Below are 16138 nucleotides of genomic sequence, written 5' to 3'. Positions count from 1 at the left end.
ACCTCTATCCTACAGAAGTCATTTTTTACGTGTGTGTACGTGTGTGTGTGTGAACAGAGACAGGTATTTCTCCTGTTGGCTGGCCTCCATTGTTGGTCTCCAGTTGTGCCTGGGTGCTGTGATTATCAGTGCACACATCTGGATGGACTTAGTCGAGGAATTCTATAAAGAACCTAATGGGCTCTTCTAACATTTTTTAAGAAGCCTGATTATGAGCCGTTTCAGATCTTAATCACATCAATCAGTTCCATCTGTGATTTATTTAACTTTTCACTGAATTTGTTATCTGTGTTGCTCGCTCCCTCTCTGTGTAATGGGGAGGTGGGGGTGGGGGGGACTTAAGGTGGGACTTGCATGCTTTGGAGGTAATGTGCAAGGCTGCAGAATATTTTCTTATGGGGCAGGTCGGATACCTGGATAAACACAGGGCCGCTCAGTCACTGACAAACTGAGCATGCATGGAAATCCTGGGTGTTTCTGTGGCGTGTGTATGATCCCAGCTTCTGTAACATGCATGCAAACGCTCCAAACTCCCTCGGATGCCGTCATAAATCTGGATTTAAAAAGAACCTCTCCTTAAAAAATGCTTGCAAACCTTTTGCTCCTGTTATACAGAAAATAAAACCCATTTCTTCAATCACACCAGCATGAATGTATTCTTAGCACATTAGCTGCCTGCACACAGTGTGATGAGACGGCAAACAGAGGCAGGTTTTAAGGCCTTTTTTACCTTCCAGTAGTGTGACCCTTGTGCTTTTATGAGAAAGACTAACACCATGAACTACATTTGTTACAAATTAGGCTTCCTGGTGCAGTAAAGTTGACACCTGCCACTTCAAACCTCACTTTGGAGAGGAGGACGGCCACTGGGGCCTTTGCTAACTGGTAGAAATACGTTTATTAGCTAAATGAGCTAACTCATGTTCACCTGGTCAAACTGCTACTGGCTGCTGGACTGCGGTCAAGCCAGCTTCGACTCCAAAAGACACAGTCAAACTAGCCCCTGCTCATTCTGTGGTGGATATTTTCTCTAAACATTACATTACAGGCGTATGAAGCATTATATTACAATCACGTTAAAGTGTTTTCAAAATAAAGGTGACCATCCTGTAAATGGGACAGGACACGTGAACAGTTTGTGCAGGAAGGAAATATTGAGGGAACAAAATAACAATAACAATTGAAAAAGAAAAATACAGAAGAACTATTTGAACTTTATGAAGATGTTTACTGAAACAGATGACATATTGTCATATTGACTTACTTGGGCACTCAACCATCTTTTTATATAAAACAATCTTTATATTTGAAACGCATGTAAAGCTTTCTGAAATTCCGATTTAAGAAACTTAATTTCGCTTAAAAAGTGTTCAACACCATTTCTTTGAATTTTCATTTTTCATTCACAGATTTAGCAAATCATTTTGTGTAAGCACTGAATTTCCTTTAAATTGCAATATACACTATATTTGTCTGAAATACATTTTGTATTTGCTTTATTTGAAAGTAGTTTTTTTTATATTTTCCTTCTTTTATCTACAACGTGTATTAGGTCAACAGAAAGAAAACATAATATGTAGCTGAAGACATTTTACAAAAAGCTGCAACAAAGAATATAAACTATACAAAACACAGAAATATAGTTCAGGTCATTTAACAACTGATAAATGGTTTAGTTGATATATTTGGCTCATTTAAGCTCATTACAGAGTTATCAGTGTTGTTGTATTTTACAGCTAATATATAAGAATGAAATGTAATTACAGACCTTACAAAGATATGTTTGCATTATTCGAAACTTTACACACAGATGCATTGTTTATCCAGCAATGAGATCTCAGTTATTCTGTCTCAATTCACTGGTTCTAATTATTTGATGCAATCAAATGCTTTCTCTATAAACAAGTGTCCTGGATACTGTGCAGCAGCCTTGGGTGATTTCTCTTCTCCTCAGACAGTAAAACACTGACGGTGGAAGTACATTCTGTGACATTTGACAGAAAATGCATGAAATGGGAAACTTTACGTCCGCTCTGATCTTGTGTTTAACCACAAGATGTCGCCAGAGGTAACGTTGCTCCCACATTAGTGCTGCCTTTACGTAGTCTGTTTATGAATATGAAGACACGCGTGTGATATGTGTGCAACTTTTACACCTATCTACCGCTGAATGATGAACAAAATGTTGAATCGAACCAAATTATAATAAGTCGGGGTTTGATGAGTTTATCATTCTTCATATAAAGATATTTCAGTTAAAGTGCCGTTATCTCATAGAACACTTTGTAACAGCAAATAACTTCAACAGTCTGACGTTGTCGTTCGTGGTTGTTAGTGAAGTTTGTCACTGAGGTCAGTGAAACCTCTGACGGTCCTATTTCACCACATAGTTCGAATCCGGGGAACACACTTACATTTCCGACAGCACTTTAAGGCAACATTGACCCGGATATGACATCATAAGCGCAGGAACCAAACTTTAGCTTGTAGCACAGCAGCTAAATAAAAGCATTAAGAAGCTTATTCTTTTTTACGTTTTACCGCCCTCGACATTGATATGGAGTTCAAGATGGATTTATAATTAGAGGTAATAATCTCACTTTACGTTTTACTCTGGAAAATGATTCGTGTCTCGGGACCGCGACTCAGACAAATAGTTTTTCCATAGCAGCTAGCTAGCAGCTAGCCAGCAGCAACAACACATAGTGTTTACCTTTATTTAATGGACGCAGCGCTGCTGTGATGAGTATCACCGATCTGTTCTTAACTTTCATAACTGCTCTTTGAAACACTCAGTTTCTTGTAGCTGATCAGCAGATCTGTCGCCTTATCAAATTGAAAAATGTAATTTCTGGAGATGTAAACAGTAATGGATGGATGGATGGATGGAAATTCTTGTGTTACAGCAGCAAGGTATCAGGCACGTCACACTCCCTATTCGCTATAAGAGTATAATAACTCACTCCACTAAATCTATAAAGTATAAAAGTCAAAGTAAAGTAATGTTCATAATATAATCCAGTAGTTGAAATAGTGAATTATTCCACACAGTTTGGTCTAGAATACCATACACGTGATGTGTTTAGTAAAGATGCTTGCATAAGATAAGTAAATATAAAAAGTTAGTTAAAAATGTGAGTAAAAATAATATATTATATACAAATAAGTATAAATAATGCTATACATACACAAGGCAAGATTGCACAACTGTCAGTAAAGTAGGTTTTGACAGGTTACCACCCCGATCTGTGTTTAAATAATAAAATGGCATGTTACTGATGTCTCTCTTCTTCAGTGCTGAGGGAATGGTCTGACTGCTGCAGCACCAACAAAGATGCACAGCCGCCTGCAGGAGCTGAAGAAGGAAGAGGAGACTCTCCTCAAAATCAAAGTGATGCTACAGGACCAGCTGAACAGACTGAAGGTGAGTGACTGAGTGTTTAGGATAGAGTGGGTCAATATTTGTTTATGTATCCTGGGGTTTATGCATCCTGTATTCACTTTGTGTTTCAGTTTGAAGAAGGGGCCTTGAAATCTATCATCAACGCTCAATCAGAAGAGGAAGGAGCCTCTCAACGCCTGTCCCCAGAGCCTGAGGTAAATGCCTACACCAGGAACAACCTTTAAAACGGCTGTCACAAAGTGCTACACAATTAGCAAGACAACCAACCAATAAATGAAACAAACAGCCCTGATAAAATCAGGAAAGCCTGTCTCTATGTTTTGAGGTATTTCTATTTGGTTTTGTTTTGAAATCTTTATGATCAGAAAATCAGATCAGATTCTTTCAGTGCATTGAAAAACACACAAATATTTCAGGACTGTATTTATTTCCATTATTGTCTTTTACTCAGAAATGCACATTCTTAAGATGCTTCTTTGTGTCATTTAGCAATGTAGAGACTAAATTACATAAATGACGGAATTCATTTTCTACTATTAACATCACAACACTTGTGTTCCCTTTGAAGAGTGTTGGACATTTTTTCCTCTGAATTAGAAACATCTCTGTATTCTGCTACTAACACACCATAAAATAGCTTTTCCTTGGAAATAAAGTAAAACACATGATGATGATAGAACTTTATTTCAAACATGTCTATGTCTATTGACTAACAGTTGAAGACTTACATTGTCACTAATGACTTGTTTTATATTTCAGGTTCAAATTAACCTTGATGATGAAAGCGAAATCAATCAAACCAAACTGCTACTGAATGCCGCTGTAGATTATGACATGGAGGAGGAAGAAGAGGACGAAGATGATGATGAGGATGATGAGGAAGATGAATTAGAAGATGACAATGAGCTCAGATTTGTGCCTGAGGAGGACGAGGATGAAGACGATTATTGAGATGTCAGCATTTCATGGGCTTCTATGTTTGCACCTCTGAATACAGCATTTTCTTTGTTCACCTGTTTTGTATGATCACTTGGTAGGTTTAATTTATTTGGATGAAGTGAGTTACAGTTTCAGTGTAATGACGTGCCGTAACAGTATCCTCTCCTTTGCCTGATTTCATTTCCTTTATTTCAAACATGTCAGAATTCATGTGTCAAACTTTGTGAAAAACCTTGAACTGTCTCACTGAAATGCAGTCAGATAGTGTTATTAGATGCTTAATAGCTTAGTGAATATGTTGTGCTAAAGATAAGAAACTGAACAAGTTCACTTGAGAATCACATGTTAAGATGTGACTGTTAGCATGAAAATGTATGGCTGGGCCATATAAGAATATAGTGTGTATGCATTATGGAAGAAATGATCATTGTAAGCACAAAATAAAATGTTTTGAATAGGGTTCACTGGACTGATCTTACAATGAATTCTTGTGTGGATAAAAAGACACCATCCAAAAATGACAGGTTTCCTTTTTAAACTGCGGTTAACAAAGGACTTCAAAAATATTCTAAAATGTAAAGAGAGTTTCTCTTCTGAGACACTTAAAGAAAGCAAAGAGGTTAATTAAAGAGGCCTGGAGAACAGCGAGGCAGACTGGATTAGACCTTAAGAATAAAATAGATGAATGTAATCATTGTGACGTGCTTCAGCTGAAGAGGAATCCAAATTATCTCGGGGACAAACGCCAACTTGGTTCCTAAATCCATCCATACAGAGAATATCAGATGATAGTCAGCCATACAAAAGAAAGAAGTTCTTCCTTCTTCATTTTGGGAAGTTGGTGTCCACTGTCTAGTGATTAAGGTGAATAAAACTGAACGACCAGATTAAATGTGCATGAAAGGACATTAAGGACTTTAAGATACTGTGCTGATGAAAACTGGATAAATCTGTTAAAGCAGTAATTCTGAATGTAACTGGACCATCAATTTGTGCACAATCCTTGGAAGTGTGCTGACTATGCAACGTTATTTATTTTGATGTCACTTACACAACATTACTTTTTGTTGACTTCTTGTCCCGGACATATTGTTTTCAGTTTCCCTCTCAGATACTCCGTTAAGGTAATACCTGTATATCAAACTGTCCTAACCTGACCCAGGCCAATGGGTAATGCAGTGCAAACACTTTCCACTCGCAAACCATTCAGCATTTTTCCAAACATGTGAAACAATGCATCGAGCCTCACAATGAGGCCAGCTTTCACACTGACAGCAGGGACAGCTCTAGAGACTGCACCAACAGATATATTCAGCTTTCTACACGCGCTCTGCTCTTCCAGGAGGGCTCACATACACCCACCACACTGGCTCAGCACACACCCGCTGCAAATGAATTCTTCATAAGGTACACAGGCTCGTTTACATCTTATTCTGTACATTTGATATTGTGAATCAAATTCAATGGAAATATGATTAGAGATTGTGAGTAAGTGCTGGTTATGTGAAAAACTTAATTGCAGGAGAACAATGAGAAAAAATATATAATCCTATATAAATCGATATTTAGCTGTCATTCTGCAGTATCAGTTGGAATCTTATGCATCACAACCATTTCAGGATTAGATTAAAGATTAAAATTTAATGTGTGAAACAAATTATAGTTAACTCTGTTGATTCTCTCCAAGTTGTCAGCATTTAAATATGGATATGAATCTTCACTCTGCAAAAAGGAATTGCACATTTCCTTCTAACTGTCAAACAACACCGTTTTGGTGTAAAGCATTTGGTCTCTTTGTGTGGTGAAGTCCATCCTTTGTCTCGTGATGGTGCAGCGTAAATATATCAACCTCTCTAACGTCAACTTTGCTTACAGAGGTGAAACCATAGTTTGTATGGGATCTGTCTGCCTCAGCAAGATGAGCTCACACCCCATTGAGTTTGAATAGGGGGCATTTGGCTCTGCACCGGGGAACGTGGAATCCTCGTAGTGCATCAGGTTGGACACTTCCAGAGAGTTCAGAGTGATCGTATGATTGTTTTAAAGTAATAATTATTTTAGATCATCTCAGGAGAGAGGTTTGTTAGCATTGTGTATTTGTGTTCTGGATGTACTGCAACATGTTCCGTGAGTTGATGCTGAATGTTTTTTGTGTGTGTGCAGACGTTTTTTGAGGGACTGGAGGAGAACCAGACAGTGACCGTGCTGCAGGTTCAGAAGTACCATGCGGCCCCGCTGTGCATTCGCTGTGTGCCATGTGTTTATGTTGGTGCTGTGTCTGTCTGCGGCTGAGGACTTCGACTGGACAAAGAACGACCACAGCTCCTTCTATTATGGCACTTTTCCGGCTGGTACTCCATGTTGTTTTTTTTTAACCTTTTGCAGTCACAAATACTGTTCATTTGAATTATTCAGTAACTGGTGATATCGTTCCTCTCAAGAATCAGAGTTGAACGGCTGATGTATTTTTTTTAGGATTTTCGTGGGGTGCCGGCAGTTCAGCCTATCAAACAGAAGGAGCCTGGGACAAAGATGGAAAAGGACTGAGCATCTGGGACGTGTTCAGTCACAAGAAAGGCAAAATCCAGCAGAATGACACAGGGGATTCCTCCTGTGAGGGCTACTACAGAGTCAAGGTGGGGGGGGGGGGGGTCAGGTGTGGTGCGTCTGAGAGAGATGGAGAGAACAGAAGGAGAGGAATGTCAAATGTCTCACTGCATTGTGCTTGTGTGTTGCACAGGACGATGTTTCTCTGATAAAGGAACTGAAACTGAACCACTATCGCTTCTCCATATCGTGGCCTCGACTCCTGCCCACCGGCATAAAGTGTGAGTCACTGCAGCTCCTTCAAAACTCAAGATATGTATTTGCCAACTGCTGAATCTGAACATTTATCTTCATTTTAATCACAACCTGCAGCTGACCATGTCAATGAAAGAGGAATACAGTACTACAGTGACCTGATTGACCATCTGCTGGAAAACAACATCACTCCCATTGTCACTCTGTATCACTGGGATCTTCCCCAGGTTTGGATGCAAAACACTGATGAGACTCAAATTAAGCTGCAGATATGTATTTTACTGAAACTCTAAACTTTCTGCTTTTCAAGGTCTTACATGAAAAATACGGCGGATGGCAGAATATAAGCATGGTCAACCATTTCAATGAATTTGCCAACTTGTGCTTTGAAAGATTTGGTAACCGAGTCAAGTATTGGATCACTTTCAACAATCCGTGGGTAGGTTTGAAATGAACACCCACCTCTACGCATGTGCATTTACATGGTTTTTGAATAGTTACTCTATTGCATGCATCGTTGTTGCACAAACACTTTTCTCGACCACAGTCAGTAGCAGTCGAAGGCTATGAGACAGGTGAGCACGCTCCGGGGCTGAGGCTGAGAGGAACTGGTGCATACAGAGCTGCCCACCACATAATCAAGGTACATGAATGCAGAAACAATATTCAATTAAACACCAAGCAACCCATGAGTAGTTTTGACTGAAAGGTAAAAATCTTTTCCACAGGCACATGCCAAAGTGTGGCATACTTATGACACACAATGGAGAGCTAGGCAAAAAGGTAAGCAACAGCTTTGGGAGTAAAACACACTGTCTTGATTCAGTATGTGTGAGCGCTGAGAGCTGCTCTTCACACCTGCAGGTCTGGTCGGCATCTCTCTGTCCGGGGACTGGGGAGAGCCAGTGGACATCAGCAACCAGAAAGACATCGAAGCAGCTGAGAGATACGTCCAGTTCTACCTGGGCTGGTTCGCTACGCCAGTCTTTCACGGAGACTACCCCCAAGTGATGAAAGACTTTATCGGTGAGTTGAATTGTGAGCAGTTAATCCTGAAATAAAGTGTGTCATTAGTTTAATGAACCGATCGCTGGTTGTGATGCAGGAAGGAAGAGTGTGCAGCAGGGCCTCGGGACGTCTCGCCTGCCCACCTTTTCCCCCCAAGAGAAGAGCTACATCAAGGGGACCTGCGACTTCCTCGGCATCGGCCACTTCACCACCCGCTACATCACCCAGAAGAACATTCCATCAGGCCGCAGCAGCAGCAGCTACTTCAATGACCGTGACCTGGCTGAGCTGGTCGATCCACGGTGGCCGGACCCCGGGTCAGAATGGCTCTACTCTGTGCCCTGGGGTTTCAGGCGCCTGCTCAATTTCGTCAAGGTGACAACTGGTGTAGAATGTACAGTAAAGGAAGCACAGCTGAAATGTTGACTCTACAACCCCAGTTAAATCTGTCTGTATATCATTCTCATTTATTTCCTATTTAGACTCAGTATGGAAACCCAGCGATCTATGTGACCGAGAATGGAGTCTCTGAGAAGATGTTGTGCACGGAGCTGTGTGACGACTGGAGGATACAGTATTTTAAAGACTACATCAACGAAATGTTGAAAGGTGAGTGAACTCATGCATATTTTACAACACGATTAAATATAAGCCTATTCCTTTGGTCGAGTAAATTAATTCCGTGTCTAATCCAACCTTTGTGCTCCCTGTGGTGTCGCTCAGCTATCAAAGACGGGGTCAACGTGAAGGGCTACACGGCGTGGTCCCTGCTGGACAAGTTTGAGTGGGACGAGGGTTACTCCGAGAGGTTTGGCTTGTACTATGTGGACTTCAGGAATAAAAACAAACCTCGCTACCCCAAAGCTTCTGTTCAGTTTTACAAACGCATCATCAGCTCCAATGGATTTCCCAATCAGAGAGAGGTGAGAGAAACGATGCAAACATAAACATAAACTAATTTAATCTGTAATTAGGGTTTGTAGTTTAATTGGTTAATAATCTATGTATATAAATCAGTGATAATGTGTAATTTTATGCTAAACCTTCACAGGTTGAGAACTGGAGGAGGAAGGCAGTTGAGACCTGTTCTTCTAGCAACCAGCTCCTAGCAGCAGGTAAGTTCATCTCTAACATCCCTGACTTTACCACTTATCAACTAGCTGGGGTAAACAAATAAAGATTTTGCACTAAATGTATCAAAGACAATATAATTCGTATTTGACCTGAATGTGTGTTCTTGGAGCACCTCAGAAAATACATGGACAAATTATTAGTTAATTCTGGAAATATAAAACTAGATTAAGAGAATTATCCACAGAATATCTGAGATATCTTCTTTGTTTGCCCCTCCAGCTAGAAGAAAATCCAAGGAACATGCAGAAATGCCAAAGGTTTGGCCAGTGCATGACGAAGTTTAGAACTTGGTATTTTTCTTCTGTTGCTTACATTTTTTTTTCTCTTGCTTTGCGATTGTGGTTTAAAATGTGACTAACAGAGTTGTGCCGCCGCAGTTTAACACCAAGACCTCCCTTTCAAACAAGCTTGTGCTCGTCAGAAACAGTGTAACTACCTCTTTAATTGTGATTAAATCTAATTAAATAGCCCTGATTTTACAACATCTTCGACATAAACATAAAACTGATCAGTGCCATAGAGCAGAACTGTAAATTTAATCAAATAGTGAAACAGTCTGATATTTGAGAATTAAATTTAGATAATATAACGTCAAACTAAGTTTTAGGAACAGGATTCAGCCATGATTGCTGATGACTGCTCACAATACACAACATTTCAGAAGATAAGATCAGATTTAGTTATTTTGCTGTGGTACTAACGCTGCCTCCTGAAATATTCCCCAGTAGCTTCATGCAGTTCTCAAAGGGTTAAAGTGCCGTTAATCAACTCTGAGTCATTTCTCTCTTTTTATTAGAGGAACAGCGGAGTACTGCTGCCAATATTCTAAGACTTATACATGGTAAGGAATCACTCATTCCAACTGCAAATTATATCGAGGGTGATTTGATTTAGAGGGGGGGGAAACAATATTAACCCTTTGAGTGCTGTGCTTGAGCATGCAGACTGGCTTAATAAGTGTCTGAACGATATAACAATGCAAGGGAGTTCATGTGTGTGCATCTGTGTGTTTTGTGCATTGCAGATCCTCTGACCAGCCACATGGAGATGGTAACTGAGATTGTTGTTCCCACCGTGTGCACCCTCTCTATTCTGCTCAGTGCCATCTTCCTCATGTTCCTGCTGCGGCGGCGGAACTAGAAAGTGTGCAGGTTTATAATAACATTAACACACATATGAACACACAGACACCCCTGTTGTAAATGCATCATCTCTTTAATAAACGTGTGAACATAAATGCATTATTTAAAATGGAAGAGAAGAAAATGAGGGACTTCATTCATTTGACGTGTAAACAGTGTTTGCTGTAAAACCATTGGTTGAGCTGATAATTAATTTAGTTGCAGACACTCACACTGTGTGAATAGCCCTGTAACAAGTTGGATTTTCTTATTAAAACTGCTGTGGAATAAGACCATTGCAAACAGGCCTGTGATCTACTGATTTTTTGTGTTATCATTTGGTTGAAACTCAATCTCTCTGTTGAATACAAAAAAACAGCTGATGTGATAATAATCACAAAGACCCTCACAGGGTCAAAGAACATATACAGTATACAAAGGACTGAAAGTTGTTCATTGAAAACATGTAACAAGAAAGTACATCATATTAACAGAAACATCTATAGTGCCCGATGTAGGTTTTAAATTGAGTATGTCTGATATTTTACCAATGAGAATATCAAACATGAAAATAAACACCCCCCATTTGCATTTTGTTGTGTAAGTTCATGCAAAGTTGACAAGACTGCAGCACACCATGGTGGAGAAGAAGGCTGGGTCCTCACTGTCCCCATTCACTGTTTCATTTGGGTAATCTAAAGACACGTCAGGAACAAAAGAGTTAGCACTGCTTTACTTCACGGGGGGGCGGGGATTACTACTTGCAAATGAACAGCAAAACATATTTGGTGCAAAGCATGAAAATCACCTGTTTCAAGCATGACATGATCAACCAGTGGTCTGTCGCTGAGCTGTAACGACGTCCTGACCTCACGAGGACCGTGGCCACTGAAAACCTCAGCTCCCCACAAAACCGGTTGCTCTCTGTGGCTCATTAAAAATGAGACATTGGTCCAAGTTACACAAAATGCATATTGGGTGATGTGATCACAACATGACACCTCAAACTGTAATAAGAGGAGCTTCTGTGAATGCAGAGGCACCAGCAGAGTCATGAGCACACCTGAATAGTGTCATACTTTTTGTTTTTGACACTTTATTAAAACAAACAACTAGTTTGTGTTAAAACATAAATGACTGCGAAAGGTTCCACGTCTTACTTTTGGTAAAAGTGGCTGATCAGGGCTGGTTTGATTTGGAGTTTGAATTCGTGTTCCTCATCATATGGGATTGTTTTGTAGTGCTGCAAACACGATCTGTGCAAGAGGAGAGGACACAAGATGTTCAGTTACCTCATCTGGACGTCACCAATACAAACAGATATTTTGGATTCTCCTACAAGAGAAAACTCTAAACTTTATTTACTGTGTGAGAAGGAACAGACGGTCGAAGGGCAGACTCAGAAATGTGCTGCAGGTCACAATTATTTCCAGCAGGTGGTGCAGTTTTCTCAATCGGATCACTTGCTCCTGTAGATCAACCTCAGTGCTCAGGTAGTAACACTGGAGAGTAAAATACTCAAAGTCAATATTTCATGAACAGTCATTTTCAAATAGCTGTCAGTAAAAGTCTTAAGCTCACCAAGTGGTTTAGGGTTGCCAATTCTTCACCTGAGACAAAAGATAAACAATAGTTGAATGACAAAGCAAATGTTGTGCTTGTTTATTTATAATGCAGTTAAATAATTATCACTCTAAACACAAGAATGACACTCAGTGGAGCACATACCTCCACCAAGGCCCCATAGTCCCCTTATATTCAATCAAGCTGCACCAAATTTCAAACACTCAAAGATATCAGTCCCCGAGGTGTGCTTGATTTTTTTTTTCCATGAAGATCAATGGATTTTTCTCTGAGATAAATCACAAGTTACCAATGAGGTAGTTAATGTAATCCTTTCTCATCTTGTCCAAACCCATCTCCAGCAGCATGTGGACGGGTGTGACTCCTGTGAGAGACACGTGGTCCATCTGCTGGTGGTAGGACTGCAGGATGAGCTTGCTGAGGGAGCTGTTGCTGTCTCTGTGAATCTGAGAGAAGTGACACGAGACAAAGCAGACAAGTTCACAGACAACAACCTCCAGTCTTTTATCGGTGGAGAGTAGTTTAAATGTAAAGTGCCTTGAGATAATGTAAATTATGAATTGGCGCTATATAAATAAAATTGAATTGAAAAATTGAATAGTTTCTAGAAGCTGCATTCTCCCATACCCATGGTTTGATGTCTCCGTATCTCAGGGCTTCGATGACAAGTTTCAGACAGTCTCCAATGTCTTGATATGAAGTCACACCTGAGATGGAAAGAAACATTAGAAAATGATTGTTGTTGCCTGATTATAATGCTACATCAAATTATTTTTTGATTTGGAAAAGGACTCACTCTTTCTCATGCGAACCCACAACTGTTCCACAAAATCCAAATCTCCTCGTTCCAAGAGAAAGTTGAAAATGGGAGTGTCTGTCCCAGACTTCATCTTTGTGCTCTTTAAGAAATTATGAAGAAGATGGAAAGCTACAACATATATTCTGAAATAAATACATTATGGGGAGGTCTATTGGTTTGAATATTATCATACCTCAGCTGTGTTTGGAGCCTGATCCTGTAGATTCTTTGCAGTATTCTGTAGCTCTGAAAGAATAAAGTGAAAACTAAAACATTCTCTTAATAGACTGTTAATAGTGGAGAATCATACTCATTCATATAAGAAAATAGAAACCTGATAGGTAGGCCTTGATGAGATTTACAGCTGATGTGCTCTCCAAAGGTTCCATCCATTCAGTCTCACCAGTTCTCAAACCATCAGCAAGAGTCTGAAATAACAGGAATCTGATTTATTCACTTGTTTATTTGTGCATTGATGTTCAGAGTCACTCATCTCAGATCACTGAAGGACTCAAACCTGAAGAAACTCCATCTCCCTGTACATCTCAAACATCGGGCTTCTCATGTCTCCACTGGTAACTTTGATATTCTGCATGTGAACAAATATACAGCAAGAATCATAGTTTGTGCAAAACACTTAACTTTATTTTGAATATGATCAAGAATTCACTTAAGTATTTTGTATATTATGTAAGAGGAGTATATTCTAAGTGTTATTGCAGCTTACCAGTGTAGCTGTAGAAGAGAGGGGTGGGGTCTCGAGGATACTCTCCACATGACTCCATTTGAAATCCACTGTCACGCTGCTCTGTGACTCAATCACTGTGTTCTCCACAACAGTGGAGCCAAACAAGTGGAACCTGGCACTGCCCTTAATTCCCATCTAGAGGTAAAGACAGATGTAAGTGAAAAAATGTTCATTCACACTGACTGAAAAGAGAGGATGTACACTGCACACTTACCGAGGAGGGGTGATGCCTTTTCTTGTGCTCTTGTTTCAGCTCATCCAAGGTGATGAAAGTTCTTTTGTCCATCGCTGCACCTAAAAACATTGAATGAAACATTATAAACAAATATTCACTCATAGTGATAATGATCCATGGGTGGCTTAGTGAAAGAGGCATGGAGCAATTGAGTTATACCTTTGCAGGTAACAGAGTATAATTTTACACCAGATACTTTATTGCCGATGCAGACTGTTTCAGCCCCAAACCAGGTTGTTTTAGCAGGATCTGACATGTCGCATCGCACCCACAGAGGATTTAACGCAGGGTTGTTGTCCACAGCTGACACATTAGCATTTTGAGCTAATGTGTACCAAGACAGTAACTGCCTGTAAAAAAACATTTTGATATGTCAGCTACAGTTTATTAGACACAAAGGTTATATTAACCTATTTGAATTGATTCAAGTTAAGTTTCTTCACATTGATTACCTTGCTTTCGTGATTGTGAGAGGCTGTGGTCCCAGGTCTGTTTTAAGTACACTAGCATCATTAGCATCATCAGCATTATCAGCATTATCAGCATCATCACCAGCACAGTTGGAATTCTCAGTTATTTGATCATCATCAGCTTCACTTATTTTTGGGACCTTGTGAAGAAAGAAAGATAAACATGGTCCAAAAGTGAGCACTGGTGAGAGGATTGACCAGGGTGTATGGAAAAACAACGCACCACTGGATACTTGTATCTTGAGTTGCACGATTTTGAAAAAAATTTAATCATAATTTATATCTTGAGCTACATCCAAAAAATTAAAATACATTATGGGGCGCTTTAGAGTTTGGGAATGTTTTGATGCAGCTGATCTCAAAAATTAAAATGCATCATATGCATTCTCAGAAATGAGATCACATATGTGAGAGTCCAAATAGTGCATTGTTCCACACATTAATGAGAAGAGTAGAGTTGAATGAATGGCTGTTAAACTGAGCATTTGATCTACATGTGACATTGTATCACAGACACATAGTTAATTAATTCCATAACATTACTCACAGCTTTTTGACAGATGAAGACTGACTGGTTACCACAGTACATATTCACCACAGCAACTCTGTCTCCATTCATCTTTAATATTTGGACATCCTCCTGAAACATATGGGACCATTGAAATGTTGCATTTTGCATTAATAATCACTGAAACTACAAATTAAGTATTAAAATAGTTAGCTATTCATTTCCTTTTAAACTTCTAAATGATCAATCGACTCTAATCAAAAACATGCTGTAACACAGACATACAACGGATCTTCTGAAGTCCAAAAGATGAAATATTTGTATCTTGTGGGAACAAGTTACTATCTTGTATAAGAGAATTATCAACAAGATATTTATCTTGTGTGAAGACTGCACAAAATAAATAAGTTACACACAGAGTTAATATCTGCGTAGTAAAGACATGACTGGCTGATGATTTGAAGAGAACACTAAGTTGCGTTTATAGCTTTTAAGAGTTTGTTAATTTCTCAAGTGTTATGATCGAAACGTAGTATTATAAACGAGCCTGTTGTCCTTTAGTATGCGCAGCAAAAGATTCCTGAAGATCCTGTGTCTCTGTGCAAGAGCAACAAGAACTTCAGGTGAAAAATATAATAATAATAATAATAATAAGCTGAGTTTGATAAGCTGTGTGCATCTGAATGATTAAACACAAACATCTTATCCCAAGATAAATATATTGTGCACCACAGCATAGCAGCTTGTTTACACAAGATAACAAATATATAATCTCTAGGAACTTCAGGGTACACACCGATCTGTGATAGATTTTATATTAAATAAAAAGAAATTACCTCGTGTGTAAACGGATCGTCGCTTTCCTCATCTTGAAGAGATCTGAAAACAGAACTTTACTTCAGCGAGTGTTGTTGTGCTTTGCCAACTGTCTAGCATCACTTGGCGATAACGTTAGCTCAGAAATAAGCTACGTTAATAACGTGTTAGATGCAAAACTCACCGGAGAATATTAAAGAACTCCTTTGCGCTGCATATCACCTTAGAGCCCATCGTAAATAACACAGCCGAGCTCCTGCCACCGAGCAAACTGTGACCAGAGGAATGAGCCAAAAACACCTGATCTCAAACAGACACTAACTTTCTGCTGCTAATGTTGATGTTTTGACTCTCGCGCGCTCGCTCTCAAACTGTGACGTCATTGGGTCAGAGGTCCTCACTCTGTCTTTTTAAATATACAGAAAATTAATTCATACACACGTTTGAAAGTTTACAACAACTCTAGGCTATATGAAAATATAACGTAAGCAAATTAAAAAATATTCTGCCAAAAAAATTGGTGAAGAAAGTAGTTCGGTCTTTACGCTCTGCCTTCGCCAACACGGAGTAA

At 39.4% G+C, this 16138-nt stretch overlaps 3 protein-coding genes across 9 annotated transcripts; 2 read left to right on the top strand and 1 right to left on the bottom strand.

Moving 5' to 3' along the window:
• The first annotated feature begins 2426 nt into the window (after positions 1-2426).
• snapc5 (small nuclear RNA activating complex, polypeptide 5) lies at positions 2427-4802 on the top strand. Its single transcript, XM_020078894.2, has 4 exons — positions 2427-2587; positions 3296-3424; positions 3514-3597; positions 4163-4802. Exons 2-4 carry the CDS (start codon positions 3335-3337, stop codon positions 4352-4354), a joined length of 366 nt encoding a protein of 121 aa, XP_019934453.1. The 5' UTR covers positions 2427-2587; positions 3296-3334; the 3' UTR covers positions 4355-4802.
• An 803-nt stretch (positions 4803-5605) lies between these two features.
• On the top strand, positions 5606-10713 carry lctlb (lactase-like b). 6 transcript variants are annotated; one of them, XR_011243358.1, is made up of 16 exons: positions 5606-5749; positions 6506-6693; positions 6818-6978; positions 7083-7170; positions 7262-7371; positions 7455-7583; positions 7692-7787; positions 7873-7927; positions 8009-8170; positions 8250-8527; positions 8635-8761; positions 8876-9075; positions 9204-9267; positions 9506-9576; positions 10083-10127; positions 10311-10406. XR_011243358.1 is itself a non-coding variant. In XM_069527780.1 (15 exons), exons 2-15 carry the CDS (start codon positions 6567-6569, stop codon positions 10424-10426), a joined length of 1758 nt encoding a protein of 585 aa, XP_069383881.1. In that variant the 5' UTR covers positions 5606-5749; positions 6506-6566; the 3' UTR covers positions 10427-10713. The 6 variants fall into 6 exon arrangements, 5 of the variants coding, with proteins under 5 accessions (XP_069383881.1, XP_069383884.1, XP_019934448.1 ...); XM_069527780.1 differs by lacking the exon at positions 9506-9576 and having other exon boundaries at positions 10311-10713; XM_069527783.1 differs by lacking the exon at positions 10083-10127 and having other exon boundaries at positions 10311-10713.
• zwilch (zwilch kinetochore protein) lies at positions 10483-16093 on the bottom strand. Of its 2 annotated transcripts, none has more exons than XM_069527779.1 (18): positions 15752-16093; positions 15588-15630; positions 14791-14883; positions 14226-14383; positions 13933-14123; positions 13753-13832; positions 13518-13673; positions 13308-13379; positions 13125-13218; positions 12984-13036; positions 12788-12890; positions 12619-12698; positions 12281-12437; positions 11989-12017; positions 11773-11909; positions 11568-11663; positions 11216-11337; positions 10483-11102 (listed from the first exon to the last, which is right to left on the bottom strand). In XM_069527779.1, exons 1-18 carry the CDS (start codon positions 15799-15801, stop codon positions 11014-11016), a joined length of 1803 nt encoding a protein of 600 aa, XP_069383880.1. In that variant the 5' UTR covers positions 15802-16093; the 3' UTR covers positions 10483-11013. The 2 variants fall into 2 exon arrangements, with proteins under 2 accessions (XP_069383880.1, XP_019934447.2); XM_020078888.2 differs by having other exon boundaries at positions 11216-11331.
• Between the last annotated feature and the right edge of the window lie 45 nt (positions 16094-16138).

The sequence above is a fragment of the Paralichthys olivaceus genome, chromosome 7 (genome assembly GCF_024713975.1).
Source record: "Paralichthys olivaceus isolate ysfri-2021 chromosome 7, ASM2471397v2, whole genome shotgun sequence".
Lineage (NCBI taxonomy): Eukaryota > Metazoa > Chordata > Actinopteri > Pleuronectiformes > Paralichthyidae > Paralichthys > Paralichthys olivaceus.
Note: the sequence above shows the minus strand (reverse complement) of the source record. Positions and strands in the feature narration are given on the sequence as shown.